Raw genomic sequence first — 19,432 nt, forward strand, 5'->3', positions numbered from 1 at the left:
ACAACACTGGCATCTACCCGACAATGTGGAAAATTGCCCAGGTATGTCCTGTCCACAAAAAGCAGGACAAATCCAATCCGGCCAACTACCGCCCCATCAGTCTACTCTCAATCATCAGCAAAGTGATGGAAGGTGTCGTCGACAGTGCTATCAAGCGGCACTTACTCACCAATAACCTGCTCAGCGATGCTCAGTTTGGATTCCGCCAGGACCACTCGGCTCCAGACCTCATTACAGCCTTGGTCCAAACATGGACAAAAGAGCTGAATTCCAGAGGTGAGGTGAGAGTGACTGCCCTTGACATCAAGGCAGCATTTGACCGAGTGTGGCACCAAGGAGCCCTTGTAAAATTGAAGTCAATGGGAATCAGGGGAAAAACTCTCCAGTTGCTGGAGTCATACCTGGCACAAAGGAAGATGGTAGTGGTTGTTGGAGGCCAATCATCTCAGCCCCAGGACATTGCTGCAGGAGTTTCTCAGGGCAGTGTCCAAGGCCCAACCATCTTCAGCTGCTTCATCAATGACCTTCCCTCCATCATAAGGTCAGAAATGGGGATGTTCGCTGATGACTGCACAGTGTTCAGTTCCATTCGCAACCCCTCAAATAATGAAGCAGTCCGAGCCCGCATGCAGCAAGACCTGGACAACATCCAGGCTTGGGCTCATAAGTGGCAAGTAACATTCGCGCCAGATAAGTGCCAGGCAATGACCATCTCCAACAAGAGAGAGTCTAACCACCTCCCCCTGACATTCAACGGCATTACCATCGCCGAATCCCCCACCATCAACATCCTGGGAGTCACCATTGACCAGAAACTTAACTGGACCAGCCATATAAATACTGTGGCTACTAGAGCAGGTCAGAGGCTGGGTATTCTGCGGCGAGTGACTCACCTCCTGACTCCCCAAAGCCTTTCCACCATCTACAAGGCACAAGTCAGGAGTGTGATGGAATATTCTCCACTTGCCTGGATGAGTGCAGCTCCAACAACACTCAAGAAGCTCGACACCATCCAAGATAAAGCAGCCCGCTTGATTGGCACCCCATCCACCACCCTGAACATTCACTCCCTTCACCACCGGCGCACCGTGGCTGCAGTGTGCACTATCCACAGGACGCACTGCAGCACCTCCCAAACCCGCGACCTCTACCACCTAGAAGGACAAGAGCAGCAGGCACATGGGAACAACACCACCTGCACGTTCCCCTCCAAGTCACACACCATCCCGACTTGGAAATATATCGCCGTTCCTTCATTGTCGCTGGGTCAAAATCCTGGAACTCCCTTCCTAACAGCACTGTGGGAGAACCGTCACCACACGGACTGCAGCGGTTCAAGAAGGCGGCTCACCACCACCTTCTCAAGGGCAATTAGGGATGGGCAATAAATGCTGGCCTCGCCAGCGACGCCCACATCCCGTGAACGAATAAAAAAAAATGGTCCTAATACCGACCCCTGGGGAACACCACTGTATACTTCCCTCCAGTCTGAAAAACAACCGTTCACCACTACTCTGCTTTCTGTCCCTTATCCAATTTTGTATCCACGCTGCCACTGTCCCTTTTAATCCCATGGGCTTTAATTTTGCTAACAAATCTATTACGTGGCACTTTGTTAAATGCCTTTTGAAAGCCCATATACACATCAGCCGCACTACTCTCATCAACCCTCTCTGTTATTTCATCAAAGAACTCAATCAAGTTAGTAAATCACGATTATCATTTAACAAATCTGAGCTGACTTTAATTTCAGGCCATACTTTTCCAAGTGCCAATTAATTTTGTCTCTAAACGTTTCCCCACCTCCGACATTAGGCTGACTGGCCTGTAATTGTCTGGTTTATCCCTCCCTCCTTTTTTGAATAGGGGTGTAATATTTGCAATCCTCCAGTCCTCTGGCACCGCCTCTGTATCTAAGGAGGATTGGAAGATTGTGGCCAGAACCTCTGCAATTTCTACTTCTCTCAGTAACCTAGGATGCATCCCATCCAGACCGGGTGACTTTTCTACTTTGAGTACTGCCAACCTTTTAAGTGCCTCCTCTATATTTTTATCCTATCCAATATCGCTACTATCTCCTCTTCCTCCTTTACAACTACATTGGCAGCATCCTTTTCTCTAGTGAAGACTGATGCAAAGTATTTATTTAATACCTCAGCCATGTTCTCTGCCTCCACAAGAAGACCTCCATTTTTGTGCCTAATCGGTCCCACGCTTTATATGTTTTATATGTTTATAAAAAACTTTTGGGGTTCCCTTTTTATGTTAGCCACTAATCTATTCTCATACTCTCTCTTTGCCCCTCTTATCCCCTTTTTTAGATTTCCTCTCTACTTTCTGTATTCAGCTTGGTTCTCTATTGTTTTATGAACCTTACATTTGTCATAAGCCTCCTTTTCTGTTTCATTTTAACCTCTATATCTTTAGTCATCTAGAGAGCTATAGCTTTGGAGTGCATTCCTTTTCCCCCTCGTGGGAACGTATCCACTCTGTACCCGAACCATCTCCTCCACGATGGCCTTGCATTGTTCAATTACTAGTTTGGCTACCAATTTTTAATTCCAATCCACCTGGGCAAGACTTACTGAAATTTGCCCTCCTTCAGTTAAGTATTTTTACGCTTGATTGTTCCTTGTCCTTTATCATAACTTCTAAACCTGATGATATGATCACTGTTCCCCAAATGCTCCCCCACTGAAGCATGCACCACTTGCCCCACTTCATTCCCCAGAACTAGATCCAGCACTGCTTCCTTCCTTCCTTGTTGGGCTGGAAACACGCTGATCAAGAAAGTTCTGTTGTACACATTTCAGGAATTCCTTATGCACACGCACACACCTTTACAATGTTACTATCCCAGCCTGTATTGGGACAATTGAAGTCCCCCATTATCATTACTTTATAGTTCTTGCACCTTTCTGAAATTTGCCTGCAAATTTGTTCCTCTATCTCCTTCCCACTATTTGGTGGGCCTGCAGTATACACCCAGTAGTGGAATAGCTCCTCTATTGTTCCTTAATTCTAACCAAATAGAGTCTGTCTTTGACCCCTCAACTACATCACCCTTTCCAGTGCTATAATAGTTTCTTTGATCAATACTGCCACCCACCTCGTTTCTTTCCTTCCCTATCTCCTAAATACTTTGTAGCCAGGAATATTAAGTACCCAATTCTCCCCTTCTTTGAGCCAGGTCATCTTAGACTGCCTCGCATTTGCCCTTTGTCTAATGCCTCCTATTTCTGAACTATTCTTACTGTAGTGCTATTTTATCTCTCCCAGTCCTGTGTGTACCTTGTTTCTCCTCTCATGTTTCATCATGGCACCCATCCCCCTCGTCACTTTTCACTTTCTGTTCTCATTTCTAACTTTTCTGTTTTTATCTCTCTTCCCCCATTTGTCTAACACCTCCCCCTATTTCCTGAAACATTCACAGTGTCATGTGGAGAGAGTCTGGTGGAAGATGGCAGAGTGGCTGTGATACCCAACCATACTAATTCAGGACTTTATCTCATCCCACTATGACAGGCAAACATTTTATTTTAAAACCTTAAGTTTTGCACCAGCAAATAGTGGATAGCTAGGCAAGCAGTTGATCCTAGAGGGAGAACAGCATCACTCTTGCTTGAAGAGCACAAAGTTTGGACAAAAATCCTTTTGTTTTAAGAGCTACATTTGCCTCATTTTAACCACTACCTACATCCCACCTGGAAAGGCCTTGCTCCCCACTATTCAAGAACCTTTGGTTTATGCAATGAACCCAATTGTATTTACTTTCACAGCTTAATGGTGTTAATTAGTACCTGTTTTCACAGCTAAGATTTGAAATACCCCTCTGTGGACCTTTGTCTCCTCTTGATTCCAAAGCTGTTGCACAGCCCTCCAAATGCCTGTCTGGCATCAAGTCTTGGATGAGTCGAGATTTCTTCCAGAGGCAAAACTGAAGTCCTCCTTTTGGCTTTCATCAGCTCCCACAGTCTCTGCTCTCAACTCCACCAACCTCCCAACTGTCATCTTGGCCTACCTGTGCCTCTCCCATTGATCATGCCTTTGCTACCTCTGGCTCTAATTCTCTCCTAGCTGACCTCCCTGCAACTCGTCAGAAAGCCAGTCACTTATCTGTCCTTTTAACTCCATTGCTGCTTTTTCAGCCACCATGTCTCTGGAACTCTTTCTCTCCACCCCCTCCCCTCACCCCCCTCTCTTTTAAATACTTTTCTCCCAATTGCTTTTTGATCCTGACCCCTTGACTCCATTCTACCTATTCATTTCTCTCTTGCTGTATGTTCATCTCAGCTTCCAATCTGTGAAGTCCTCTGGTATGTCTTTCACATGTGAGGAGCCATACATAAATACAAGCTGAGCATGAGCATGATGCAATCTTACATGTACAATGGAACATGTTTTTAAAGGCAACCTCTTCTGCCAAGAAAAAGTGATTTCTCAAAATATGTGATTGCTGATTGAGGGACATCGCAAAATGAGAGACTTTCTACTCTGAATATTGTGGTTGCATACGACAGGTGTCCTCTCAGTAAAGGGGTTCAAAGGACAGTTTGCATTGTATTAACTTTTCATAGAATAGTTTTTATCATGTTATGTAGATAATAGACTATGCATTTAGACTCTTTCCTTCCTTTGTATTTTTTAAAACTTTCGCATTCAACAGTCAGTTTCAAATATTATAGTGAAGAAAATGATGCCAATAACGGAGGAAAAATCTTGCGTTCTTGTTTATAGTGTTATGGATTTTAGGCAAGACAGTCCTAAGATCACATCAGAAGTTGAAATGAGGAAGAATGGATTATATTGCATGGGAACATAGGAATATACATGATCAGAAAGGACCAGTCCCACTATCTAGAACATATCCTATCTCATGATACCTCTTGTGACCCTCTACCTAGCTTTTCTCTAGGTGCTTATCCAATTCTCTCAAATTTGCTGATGTAATCAGTCCTTGCTGCCTCCGTAAGTCTAATCCATACATTTACAACCATCTGTGTAAGGTAGTTAAATCTAACTGTCTTTTCACCCTCCTCCTTCCAAGTTTAAGGTGATGCCCTCTTGTTGAATCTAACTAAATTATACATATTAACATTAATCTTGTCTATACCCTTTAGGATCTTGTGTATTTCAATAATGCCACTTAGGCCTTTTCTTCTCCAACGTAAACATTTCCAGTTTCTTCAATCTGTTCTCAAATCAGGGATCTAATCCCAACTATTAGTTGCCCTTCACTACACCCTTTCTAATGCCTGCATATCTTTCTCATATGGTGACAAGAACTGCGCAGAATAGTTGGTGGAGCCAACTAACCTGGTGTCCAAACTTGATCGCTTTGAGATTTGTACTATGCATTCCTGAGATCCTATTGCTCTCAACTGCTGCCCCATGCTGTGGTGATGACCTTCGTGATTGATCCACCAGTACCCCAAAATTCCTCTCCTGCATTATCCTGTAGAATAATATCAATTGGCTTACTCTACCACCGTTTATTATTCTTTCCCAATTTCAAGACCTTTCAATTGTGCACATTAAGCGACATCTGCTACTAGTCAGCCTAGCACCCTAATCTATCCAGGTCGTTCTGTAATTACAGTCCCTTTCAGCTCGGTGTCATCAGCAATCTTGAGAGTTTTGTTTCTGTCCCCACTTTCAAGTCATTTATGTATACTGTAAACAACAACTGCAGCACTGATCCGTGAGGCACCTAATTGTTACCTCCATGCTGATCCAGCTGCACACGCAACCATCCTCTACTTCCTCTGCTTAAACCAATTTCAGAAGCACTACACCCATGCCATGCCTTCCAGTTTCATGAACCAATCTCCTGCATGGCATTATATCAAAATCTCTGCTTAAATCTAAGTAAGCAACATCCAATCAGTTTCCCCCATCAACCAGGTTTGCTATCTCAAAGAACTTTCTAGATTTGTCAGGCATGAGCTTGTTAGAGGATGTATTTTTTAATATTTAGATTAATCAGTAAGGTTCTTGGAATGTTAATGTCACTTGGTCACAGTTTTATTAAGACTATGGTACTTACAATCACACCAAATGATTGGGGAATCATGTTTTGCTCAGTCTTCAGGTTGATCAACTCTCTGAATCTGCGTTACAGTTCATTACCGTTTATACCTTAATTGCTTACAAGTTTCTTATCAAAATGTCCTTTTATGACATGCTCAACGTGACCTTGTTTACATGTAACTTTACATTTGTGCTACAGTGTACATGATCAATTAATGATTTACTATGATCCTATTGACATGGGTGAAGGTGATTCAACCTTCAGTCATCCTGTTTTCAACTTTCTTAATTTGACTAAAGTAATCAAGGTCACCTTATCGTTCTTCCTCGAGGTCCCCAGACCATTCTCAAGTTTTAATGAGGTTAGAAGCACGCAGTACCATGTAAATGATAATGCCAGTGGGATGTGCCTTTCCTTGCAAGGGAATCAAAATGGTGATTTGGCAAACAATGGAGCTTCTGCTGTGCTGGTTTTTTTTAAAATCAGTGTCAGCATTCTGAATTTTAACCCATTTTCACCCATGTCTCCTTACAATCTCCCTCCTGAAATATCATGCTGACTCCCTCTTATAGTTCTGTATTTCTCCAGATGGTTCATGACTCTTTCCTTCAAGACGCCTTCCAGTACTTTTTCTCATGGATATCAGCATGACTGGCCCATAGTTCCCTATAGGAAGTCTTCGTCTTTTTTTAAATAAGAGTGTTGGCCAACCTCCAGATGCATCTCTATCTTAATGAGTTTGGAGTTTCCTATTTTGCCTTTTTATTATATTGTAACCGCTTAGTTTATGTTACTGCTGTGCACCAAGGTGCAATTTTAGAACAAGGCATTTTGTGCATTAGGAGCTAGAGAAGATCATAGAATCATAGAAAATTTACAGCACAGAAGGAGGCCATTCGGCCCATCGTGTCCGCGCCGGCTGAGAAACGAGCCACCCAGCCTAATCCCACTTTCCCGCATTTGGTCCGTAGCCCTGCAGGCCACGGCTCTTCAGATGCACATCCAGGTATTTTTAAATGAGTTGAGGGTTTCTGCCTCTACCACCCTCTCAGGCAGTGAGCTCCAGACCCCCACCACCCTCTGGGTGAAAAAGATTTTTCCTCATTTCCACTTTAATCCATCTACCAATCACTTTAAATCTATGCCCCCTGGTTATTGACCCCTCCGCTAAGGGAAATGGATCCTTCCTATCCACGCTATCTAGGCCCCTCATAATTTTGTACACCTCAATCAAATCACCCCTCAGCCTCCTCTGTTCCAAGGAAAACAACCCCAGCCTATCCAATCTGTCATCGTAGGTAAAATTCTCCAGTCCTGGCAACATCCTCGTAAATCTCCTCTGCACCCTGTCTAGGTCAATTACATCCTTCCTGTAATGTGGTGACCAGAACTGTGTGCAGTACTCAAGCTGTGGCCTAACTAGTGTTTTATACACGTCCAGCATAACATCCCTACTTTCATATTCTATACCTCGGCTAATAAAGGAAAGCATTCCATATGCCTTCTTAACCACCTTATCCACCTGTCCTGCTACTTTCAGGGATCTGTGGACATGCACTCCAAGGTCCTGCACTTCTTCTACACCTCTCAATATCCTCCCATTTATTGTGTATTCCCTTGCCTTGTTTGCTCTCCCCAAATGCATTACCTCACACTTCTCCGGATTGAACTCCATTTACCACTTTTCTGCCCATCTGACCAGTCCATTGATATCTTCCTGCAGTCTACAGCTTTCCTCCTTTACTATCAACCACACGGCCTATCTTTGAGTCATCCGCAAATTTCTTAGCCATGCCCCCTACGTTTAAGTCCAAATTGTTAACATATTCCACAAAAAACAAAGGACCTAGTACCGAGCCCTGCGGCACCCCACTGGAAACAGCCTTCCAGTCGCAAAAAACACCCGTCGACCATTACCCTTTCCTTCCTGCCACTGAGCCAATTTTGGATCCAATTTGCCACATTCCCTTGGATCCCATGGGCCTTTACTTTTTTGACCAATCTGCCATGTGGGACCTTGTCAAAAGCCTTGCTAAAATCCATGTAGACTACATCAATTGCGCTACCCTCATCAATCCTCCTTGTCACCTCCTCGAAAAATTCAATCAAGTTAGTCAGACATTACCTCCCCTTAACAAATCCGTGCTGACTGTCCTTGATTAGTCTGTGCCTTTCTAAGTGACAGTCTATCCTGTCCCTCAGAATTGATTCCAATTACAGCCTTGGTCCAAACATGGACAAAAGAGCTGAATTCCAGAGGTGAGGTGAGAGTGACTGCCCTTGACATCAAGGCAACATTTGACCGAGTGTGGCACCAAGGAGCCCTAATAAAATTGAAGTCAATGGGAATCGGGGAAAACTCTCCAGTGGCTGGAATCATATATAAAAAAAATTTGCCCACCACCGAGGTTAGGCTGACTGGCCTGTAATTACTCGGTATATCCTTCGCTCCCTTTTGATTCACTCTGGCTGCAGTGTGCACCATCCACAGGATGCACTGCAGCAACTCGCCAAGGCTCCTTCGACAGCACCTCCCAAACCCGCAACCTCTACCACCTAGAAGGACAAGAGCAGCAGGCACATGGGAACAACACGACCGGCACGTTCCCCTCCAAGTCACACACCATCCCGACTTGGAAATATATTGCTGTTCCTTCATCGTCGCTGGGTCAAAATCCTGGAACTCCCTTCCTAATAGCACTGTGGGAGAACCCTCACCACACGGACTGTAGCGGTTCGAGAAGGCGGCTCACCACCACCTTCTCGAGGCCAATTAGGGATGGGCAATAAATGCTGGCGACGCCCACATCCCATGAACGAATTTTAAAAAAATTTGCCCACCACCGAGGTTAGGCTGACTGGCCTGTAATTACTCGGTCTATCCTTCGCTCCCTTTTTAACAATGGTACAACGTTAGCAGTCCTCCAATCCTCCAGCACTATGCCTGTATCCAGTGAAGTTTGGAAAATGATTGTTAAAGCCTCCGCTATTTCCTCCCTGGTTTCTTTTAACAACCTGGGATACATTTCACCCGGCCCTGGTGATTTATCCACTTTGAAAGATGCTAATCCCCTTAATACTTCCTCTCTCACTATATTTATCCCATCCAATATTTCACACTCCGCCTCTTCCTTAACTTCAATCCCTGTATCATCCCTCTCCTTTGTGAAGACAGATGCAAAGTATGCTTGCATGGCTTCTATATGATGCTAAGCTCAAGAAAGGGTGTCTTCATAACTGTCTAAAATTGTGTTTCAGCCGATTCTCTGGATTCTAAGCTACATTTAAAGAATAATAATGACCATGTCCCTTAACTAATTCAATTTGCTGACTGTCCTTTGGCAAAACATGTCAACAACCCAAGAATAGTTTATTAGAACTTACTAGTGATTCTTTGCCATCCTCAAGTGAAATAAAAATTCAGTTTCATATTAGAGATATGTCTTTTTCCATCTCTAAACAATTACTTGTTTTATGAGTAATTGCCTGTGATTTTCTTTTGCTGAGCATATCACTGAGCAAAGCTAGACTTTTGTCTTTGCTCTGTGCAATAAAAAACATCTTCATTTGCATACATCAACCTCCTAATCAAATCTTACTTTGACTTTTACTCTTAATTTTTTCACTTCGTACCTGCTAGAGTATAGAAACTGGAATAGTTATTTGATTCTATAGCATTTAAAAAAATTTGGCATGTGTTTTTTCCTTTTGCTTCTAGGAAAAGACTCTAGAGAACGTTCAAGAAATGTTGGAAAAACGTGGCATAACTGAAGATCCGTGCACTGAACGAATGAAAAATCTTTCAACTACTAATAGAAAACGTATTTGTGAAAATTGTCATGAACAGGAAGACCAACCACCTTCCAAGAAAGGTACCACTTTCCCTTGCATTAAAATGATGAGACTCAAGCCGGTACAAAGGAATGACGGTAAAACAATTCGTAGATTTCTCAGGGCGAAGAGGAGCAATGGTTTATGCAAATCTACAAATATAAATGTATAAATGTCATTCTTTTCATGAACTGTTTTTGAAGAACTTGCACACATACTGTGTTTTACTGAATGTACATATATGTGAACTCCACTGAGAGGTTTTATTGTTGGATTTGCAAAGGTTGCCTTTACTCATGAGTTGTACAGACCCGGCTTACTTGGCTGATGAGTAAACTATGCCATCCTGTTTTGCATCTTGTTTGTACCAGGCATTTCAGGTTAATGTAGTTGTGTAACAATATAATTAATCACTCTTTGTAGACAGACTAGTTGTCCCAAAAAAATGCTACACAACACATTTTTGAAGTGCCGTGATGGATTTGCATGGTATTCATTTCTGTATGTTATTGTGGTGATGAGCAGGCTGGCAACATTTCTGTGGTTATTTACTTTTTGAGTGTGGGTGTTTGAAAGAATACCATGTTGTCTGTGTTGATCTACTTGTGTGCATCACAATACTTTCTGGTCAAAGGACAGTTTAATTTTAGAAAACTGTTTCTATTTGTGTACAACAAAGAAATAACATCATTAAATAACAAATTCAAAAACTAGTCTAGAATACAAAATTCTGAAGATAGTGATCTTGGTGCATGGTATGCTTACCCCATAAATCTGAACTCCCTGCATCCCCTTGCATGTCCCATTGGGTCTGTAGACCTTAGTTTGAAAACCTGTGGGTTAACTAAACATCATCAAAGCAATGTGTGCATTTTTTTTTTAAGTGTACTTTTTAAAGCCTTTTTTCACACTAAGGTTTTGTATTTTATGAAATTTGAAACTTGCCATCCTGTGTACTTTTTATTTGCTGTTTGGTAGCCAAACACACTTTTATCTGCTTCTGGAAATGCTTTTAACAAATAAAAGTGGCTTGAACTTTTATTGTGTTTTCTTTTTATAGGTCCATTTAACAAAGAGGCATACAACTGCACCAGCATGAAAACTCTAGAAGAGAAAGTTGAAGGAATGAGAAAGGAATTATCTGATAAAGAGAGAGCAGTGACAACATTAAAAGGAGAAATACAGTCTTTAGATGGTCAGTTAGCTTTAGCCAAAGAGAATCTTGACAATGAGAGAATCTTAAAGGAAGGGCTGAGTAAACAGGTAGGAAGGCTTCAATTAGAACTAGCTTCTTCAGCCGAGACCATTTTCAAGCTAACTGAAGAGATTGCAAACCAAAATTCTAATTATGAAAAGCTGATGTTTGAGCTTAAATTTGAGAAGGAATTGAATGAGGAGCAATCTGAAAAAACTAAACCACTCCAGCTAGAGATAGAATTATGTAGACATGAAATAGCACAGAGAGGACTGCAAAATAAAACATTGGAAGATAAAATAAGCAAGCTAAATGATTTCCAGAAGGAATCTGAATTGTGCACTTTGGAACTGAAAAACACCAAGGATCTCTTGGAAGAGGCAGATAGAGTGTCGCTGAAGAAAATGACCGAAATTGAATCTCTGCAGAGACAACTATCTGTGCTTAGTCAAGAACTAGATAAGGCAAAGGATGCAGTGCAAAGACGAGACAGTGCTCACTTCCATAAGACAATTGAAATAATGCAGAAGGAGTGTGAGCATATAGTAAAGATGTCATCCCAAAAAAGCCAGAAAATTCAAGAACTAGAAGAAAAGCTTGAGTCCTTGAAGAACCAAAGAGCAGATCTGCAGACTGAATGTACTGAACTGAAAGTAAATGAAGCTACAATTCAGAATTTGCTACAAGAAAAGGATGCCCACCATCAACAGTTGAAAGCAAAGTTTGAAGAAACTGAAAATAAAATGAATGTTGAAATGCAGGCTTTAATAAAAAGCAAAGAAAATACTGCAGATCTTCAGAAAGAGATTGAAAATCACCAACACACCATAAAAACTCAAGAGTTGGAAATCTCAAAAAGTAAAGACAATTTAACCAGATTTGAAAGGCGATTGATAGAGAGCGATAACATGATTGCTGATTTGCAAAACAATTTAAAATGCTTGGAAAAGAAATTTCATGATTCAGAAAAATGTATTGGTGATCTGAAACTACAGGAAATGAGATTTGAGAAAGAAGTCAGACAGGCCCAAGATGATCGGCATATTGCAAAGGAAACCTTATCCAAGAAAGAAGGAGAACTGGAAAGTAAACTCTTAGACTTTGTTCAGTAAGTACTTTGAAATGCATTACTTGATGCATATATGGTGCAAATATAGTATCCATAATTCTGCAGCACTATTTGCAGATGGTGATCATTACAATGCCCAGTTTGGCTGTTGGCGAGGCTAAGGAGTATATTACTCTGACATTACAATACGTTCTCTTCAATTATGCCATCTTTTAAAATCACTAAACTTAACTGGTGTGACTTAATTCATCTGAGCATCTAATTTCTGTGTCTACTGTACTTTTCAAAATTTGATTGTTATAGATCTGATCTCTTCCTAACCTTGCTAGCACTGGCATGTTGGACTCAATAGTCTATGTAGTTAAGCAATCCTAATAGACACCTAGCAAAGCACTATAATCTATTTTTTAAAAAAAACTATAAAATTCTTTAAAAGATCCTTGGAAAATGTTAGTTATGTTTTCCAGTGATTCCTGAAAACAGGCCTTAATTTAACTGCTTTTTAGGTATTGATCCTTCAATGGTTTTCTATTGGACTATGGTTTTTGCCCCCCTCCACCCTGCTGACTTGGAAATTTGACTCTTTCCTAGTTTTAAAAAGTCTTGTGGTTTTGTAAGACCTCTAGCTTGTCAGATTATTCTGATTTGGTGTAGATTGGTTTATGATAAAGAATGTACAAGACGGAATCTTGTACTTCTGAATTGTCAACATTTGATTACAACTGGAATTGCTGTTGTGTGACTAACCAGAAAAAACGTAGAATGGAAGGGGAGACCGACTTTGTTAACTGATCCTTTCAGTCAACAAAATTTGTGAAACTTGTGCTTGTACTTTTTAAAAACGAATATGGGAAGGTGACTTTCAACTTGCAAAGCATTGATGTTGATAACTATATATTGGTGAGTGCTGTGATCTGTAATACTTTAAATATGAAAATTGCAAAACCTATGCGTGAAATTCTCGGTGTCTGCTTCCACATGCCCACAAACTGATATATGTTTAATAGGAATAGAAAATTAGAGAATTTTAATTCTCTAACTATTTATTGACCAGTTTGTTCCTACACAGAGCCACCCAGTGGTAGATATTTCCCAGGATGGGTAAACAAAATAAGGCGAGCAATACTGAAGATAATCATGAGGAATAAAGGACGTGCACTAGGGTGGTGAAATGGGAGATTAGAAAGACTAAAAGCAAACATGAAAAAAGACTTGCAATAATATAAACAGAAATAGTAACTGCTTATTAAAAAGTTTTTTTTTAAAAACAACACTTTTAGTTGGAGAAAGTTGGTCACAGATGAAGGTGAGAATAACTGTGGAAAATGAAGGTATGGCTGAGATATTAAATATTTTGCATCGGATTTAACATTTGGTTGTGGAAGTGAGAACATAGTTGTGCTAAAGGGAGATATGGAACAATAGTTAGAAATAACTAGGAAAAGATTTGGTTCTGAAGCAATTAGCAAATCTCAAGATGGATCTGATACATGACCCTATTGGCATACACTCTAGCTGCTGAAAGGGCCTGGCCATGGTTTGTCAAATCTCATGTGCAAGTTGTTCCTTGAGACTAGAGTAGTTGATGTAACACCCTTGTTTAAGAAGGGAGAGTAAAATACACTGGGTAACTATAGACCAGTTAATCTAATGTCGACAGTTTTAGAATCCATAAATAGAGATAAAATTAGTGAGCATTTAGAAATGTGCAGGTTAATAGAGGATAGCCAGCACAGATTTGTTAAAAGCAAGTTGCGTTTGACAAATTTAAGAGGTTTTTTTTAAAAGAAGTGACCGATTTGGATAGATAGGGAATGCAATCGATGTGCATATGGGCTCTATTTTCGCACCCGCAATCGGGTGCGTTCGTGGCAGGGGGGCTGCAACCCGCCCCGTTTCTGGGTTCCCCAGTGATGTGCTCACATGCGCGCGCAGCCCCCGCATGTGGGACTCCTGCCGGCAATTAAAACCGGCGGAGTGCCACTTAAAGTACTTGAACAGGTACTTCAGGTTATTTACAGACCTGATTGACCTGATTTTTTGGAGGGATCGGATTTTGTAATTAACAGACTGTTTCCTGTACTGGGGGAAACACTCCCAGTTGAAATGGACGTGTTGCAGCCACCAGCCTGTGGCAGCTGCAAAGGTCCATTTGACAGGTGTGGGGGGTGGGGGGGTGGAGAAGAGACCCTCACTCATTGCAGGAGGCCGCTCTGTCACTTTGGACAAAGTTTGGCCTCCACCACCCTCCTCCTAACAATCAAATGCATAAACTTGCACACTTACCCCGGTGTCCAGACACATTTACCTACCTTGCGGACCCCCTCAAACTTCCGGATTGGGGCCGCCGTAGCTGCAGTCATGACCTCCTCGGAGGGCGAACAGCATCACCGGCCACGCCGTCCACCTCTGACACGTGGAGCTCCACAACACAGTGCTGTGACACATCCACCTGCACAGCAGGAGGGAGGGCAACCGCAGAGAGAGATGCGTCGCAGAGGGCACTACCCTTGCAATAGGGTCTACAGACCGAGGCTCAGCTTCCTGTACCTCTCTGAGCAGCAGTGCACATGGAGGCTCAGAGTCACTCGACATGTAGTCGTGGACATCTGCAGCCTCCTTCATGCCGAGCTGCTCCCGGTCGGCCTGAGCACCATCTTTTTACCTGTCGCTGTCAAAGTCACCACTGCCCTCAACAACTTCTCCTTCGCATCCTTCCAGGGTGCCACCAGGGACATCACCAGCGTCTCTCAATCGTCTGCACAAAAGAGCCCTGCAAATACACCTACACTCTGCAGTGACACAATGGGTGGCATCAAGTGTGCGTGTTCATGGTGAACCCCATGAAAGGGACCTATTCCACAAGCCAGTCAAGAATGGGCAAGACGTGGCAGTAGTGGTGGTAATATTTATTGTGCATGTGAAACAAAACAAATATATAAATGAAAAACATGACAAATCGTCAGACACTCTTGTGCATTCCCTTTGTGCTCACAGAACCTTTGCCTTGCGTTTCCGGGAACCCCTATGTGGTGCTACCCCTGTGGCTTCAGCAGAGGTAGTGGCAGGTTGCTCTTGTCCATGTCGTGACCGATGAGATGCTTTGGGCCAACGCCCTCTGGGTTTGGGTGCCCGTGAGGGCCCCTCCAAAGACTGCTCCACCTGCACCTGTGCAGGGGCAGACTCTGCCACCTGGAGAGGGGGCAGCATTGCGGGTACTGGTTGAGAGGGGGGCAACGGGTGAGACATGGGAGCGCTTTGAGTGGCGTCCCCACCTCCATGTCTCCTTTCACCATCATCCCTCTCGTGGCCCAGGCCCACATCACTCCTTCTACCCTGCTGGATGACAGTTTGAGGACTTGTGTGAGGCCTTGGAAGGCCACCTGTAAAGTATGTCAGCCTGTTCATGGCGGCAGAATGTTGCTCACCCTGAATCCGAATGGCCGTTGTCAGGGCCTGAATGGACTCATTGTTGAGCTGTGCTTAATGCTCGAGGGAGGCGAGCCTTTCCTCCACCGCAGACATTCCCGCACCTACCCCCGACACTATCTCAGAGATGCCTTCACGTCCCTGCGACACTATCTCGGAGATACCCTCCTGTACCTGTGCCACCATTCCCCTCATGCAGGAGTTGGACTCCTCCATCCTCTGCGCGATTGTGGAGAGTGCGTGTGGCACCTGTTCCAGCACCTTGGCAATGTGCTGCTGCCCCTTGATGACTCTCCTTTTCATGGCTGGCTCACAGGGTTCAGCATCTGGGTCCAGCTGAGCAGAGCCTGGAGAAGAGTGCTCCCAATGACGCGGACTCTCCACGGCTGCCCCTGCCACCAGGGTCTGCTCGTGCTCACGTGCGTGATGACTCACCATGTGCAAGCCCAACTAAGTGAGGACGGGAACCCACCGAGGTGTATGTATCTGCGCTGGTGGATGCATGGCTCAGATGTGACGGTGGACCCTCAGAGACCGGTAGGTCCTCTGTGGAATCTCCCTCCATGGTCACGGCGCTCGCAGATGGCCCTGCAAGAGAACAGAAAGCAATATTAGACATGTGGACAGATGTTGAGGTGCTGCAGATGCCAAGTGATGCTAAGATCATTCGCTATCATGAGTTCTGAGTGTTAGCTTTCTGTCACCGGCCACTTGTGCAATCCCAGCCTCGGCATCCGCCACGGACAGGCACACCAGCGTGCAGCTGATATCCAATGCCTGCTGCTCCGTGTCCGTTAGGACCACCTGGTGTGGCGGCCCCCTCTGGTCCGTGCCCTCTCCCAGGCGTTCTGGCATCTCTTCTCCTATCAAGGCAAAACACAGAGGCGTGATTGAGTGATGGTTGCATGGTGAGCCGCTGCATGCATTGGTGTGGGTGGGATTGAGCATGAGGGAGATGCATGGGAGGGTGCGTGTGCAACATAGCCATGAGATTGTATGAGGATTGGGTTGCGTGGTAGTGTTTGAATGGGGACAGGGGCGGTGAGTACGTGCAGGCAAGGTGAGGATGATAGTTGAGTGGATGTGAGGAGTGATGCGAGAGCGTTGTGGTGGTGGAGGTGATGTGGAAGACGGAGTTTGGGAGAATGCGTAAGTATACTCACTTTGCCTAACCTGGTTAGATCATTAAATCTCGTCCTGCACTGGACCCAGGTTCGTGGCACATTGCCGCAGCTGATGACCTCCTCGGCCACCTCCAGCCAGCCCTTCTTCGTGGTGGAGGGAGGGCACTTCTTCCCATCAGACGGAAAAAATATTTCCCTCCTCCTCCTCACCCCATCCAGCAGCAGCTGGAGTGAGGAGTCTGAAAATCTTGGGGCAGCCTTCCCTCTGGAGTGCTTCATGGTGTAACATTGGTTGTTTGCGGCAGGAGGCGCATTGGTGGACTGCCCCTTTAAATAGGGTACCTCCAGCTGACAGACCTTGCTGCGCATGTGCAGTCTGCCCTCCGCGCAGCTTACCAGCGGGAAACCTGGAAGCAAAGGTAAGTGGCTCCAATTAGCCTGTAATTGCGTGCGGAGCACACTGATTTCACCGGGCGCGTTACCCACGTGCCCAGTCGACCCCCCGCTGCGAACCTGCCGCCCTGCTAATATCGAGCCCTATGTTTCTTGAGAAGGAATTCTATGAGATGTTATGATCTGGAATGCACTGCCTGAAAGGATGGTGGAAGCAGATTTAATTGTAACTTTCAAAAGGGAATTGGATATATACTTGAAGGGGGTGGGGGGGAAATTGCAGAGCTATAGGGAAAAGAGCAGGGGAGTGGGACTAATTGGATAGCTCTTTCAAAGAGCCGATGGGCTGAATGGCCTCCTGTGCTGTATAATTCTATGTCCTGTTTGTAACAGGCCTACAGTTTGAGGAAATGTAGCAGCATGGATTAAAAAAAATTGGTTAGTGGCTAGGGAATAGTTACGGTAAATCAGTGTTGCTGAAACTGGAGAAAGGTTTGAAGTGGTGCTCCAGGGATCAGTGTGGGGTCCACTTTTGTTCTCTGTGTGCATTGATGATTTGGACTTTGGCCTAGGGAGCACAATCTCAGAATTTGCTGTGAACACACGAGTAAGATGTTGTGACCAGGAGGGTGCATAAGTTAGTGGAAAGGGACTTCGGTATAGCGTCTCATCCAAAACCAAACACCTCCAACAATGTAGCAGCACTCCTTCTGTACTGCACTGAAGTGTCAGCTTACATTGTTTTCAAGTCCTTGGACTGTGGTTTCAAACCACAACCTTCTGACTAGGGCAAGAGTGGTACCACTGAGCTATCCTGACACTTGTCAGATTTACACCATTTGGGCATAAATTCAGAAGCAAAGTTGCAGTATAAGAGTATAATATGAATGATGCCCATATTCCAATTTCTGTTGACCTGTGGAAAATTGGGGTATGTCTACACATGCATTATACAAATATCAGGAGCAGGCATGTGATTGAGCTTGGGATGGTTTCGACTAATGACTCTTTTTCCTCCCAGTGCACAAGCTTATGTCTAATATCATGCCCTTTGTATAAATGTTTTTACCTAGCTTATCTTCTGTGTTTTTGCTGTTCAAAGGCTAAGGAAAGAACTTTCAGATAATGCCTCAAAATGTCAAAAATTGACAGTTGATCTGCAGAGGAAAGATGAAGAGTACAGTGACCTCAAGGAAAAATACATAGATGCCAAGAAACAGATGCAACAGATAGAGAAGGAGGTGAGTATATGTTTTTTTTTAAAATGCTGAAATAAAAACACAAAATGCTGGAAATGCACAGCAGGTTTCTGTAAATAGAAAAGACAGCTTAATGTGTTGTGTGGAACTAAAAACTAGAACGGTTACTGTTGTCTTTAAATGTGTACATTACAATGTAACTTTATTTCTGTAAATCAAGAAATTAGTAGTGGTTTTATTTAGTTGCCTTGAAATCCTTTTGCACCAGCTCCTTTTTGTGAATTATATCTGCAGTAGTGCTACTTCAATTCAATGTTACTATGTCTATTGTTGCTAGTTCTACAGAACTATGGCTTTAGCTGTTATCTGATTTAAGTAGTAACTAGTTAATTCTCTGGTGGCTTTGCCCATGGATCAGAAAAATTCTTGTAACTGCCTTTCATCTTCGAATTCTTTGTCTCACTTACTGTCCCTTATTCTCATACTTACACAAACTATTAGGTGTGGGAATCACCTATGTGCAGTGAAGACAACTACTTGTATTCTGCCACAAAGGTAGTTTCATCTAGGCCAAGACATCATTGCCAGTTGGAACACTAAATAGGTAGACTGTATGATTTTTGATTGAGAAATTTACAGATATTGTAATATGAAAATTTAAATATAAAATAAAGCATACAAACCAGTTATGGCTCCCAGTTTCAACCAGCAGCTCTTCATTCAGTTTTAAATGCAGCTGTAAACATTACTTTTTTAAATTTCCTTCATGGCTGGAGGTATAAATTACAATGTTTTGAGCAAAAATATGGATTATTATTTCTTTGCATCAGCTCCTTACCTGGAATATAATCAGTCTCTCTAAAGGAAATCTTTCACATAGAAAGATTGCCTCATTTGTTTAAGTGGTGGGTTTTTATAGTGAGGACTAAGAAATGTAAAACTGTAGAAAAGATTAACCCAATCTTTCCAATATTTAATATTACTAAAAGATTTTGCGTAAACATATTTTAGGGCTTTTATTCAGAGCTCCTCTCCAATTTGAATAACAATACTGCTCTTCCAGATTTCTGACTTTTCTTTTAACCCTGTTTTTTGGTTCTTGCATTCTCTCTCCGATGCACAAGGAAATGCAGCTGCTTTAATCATTTAGAATACATTACA

At 43.2% G+C, this 19,432-nt stretch overlaps 1 protein-coding gene across 1 annotated transcript in view; it reads left to right on the forward strand.

Moving 5' to 3' along the window:
* kif20bb (kinesin family member 20Bb) overlaps positions 1-19,432 on the forward strand; it is an 87,622-nt gene that overhangs the window by 50,423 nt on the left and 17,767 nt on the right. The window contains exons 19-21 of the mRNA XM_068002488.1: positions 9,750-9,903; positions 10,923-12,165; positions 18,175-18,313. Coding sequence (XP_067858589.1) covers positions 9,750-9,903; positions 10,923-12,165; positions 18,175-18,313 — 1,536 coding nt within the window. The remainder of the gene's footprint in view (positions 1-9,749; positions 9,904-10,922; positions 12,166-18,174; positions 18,314-19,432) is intronic.

Source organism: Heptranchias perlo, chromosome 21, assembly GCF_035084215.1.
Source record: "Heptranchias perlo isolate sHepPer1 chromosome 21, sHepPer1.hap1, whole genome shotgun sequence".
Lineage (NCBI taxonomy): Eukaryota > Metazoa > Chordata > Chondrichthyes > Hexanchiformes > Hexanchidae > Heptranchias > Heptranchias perlo.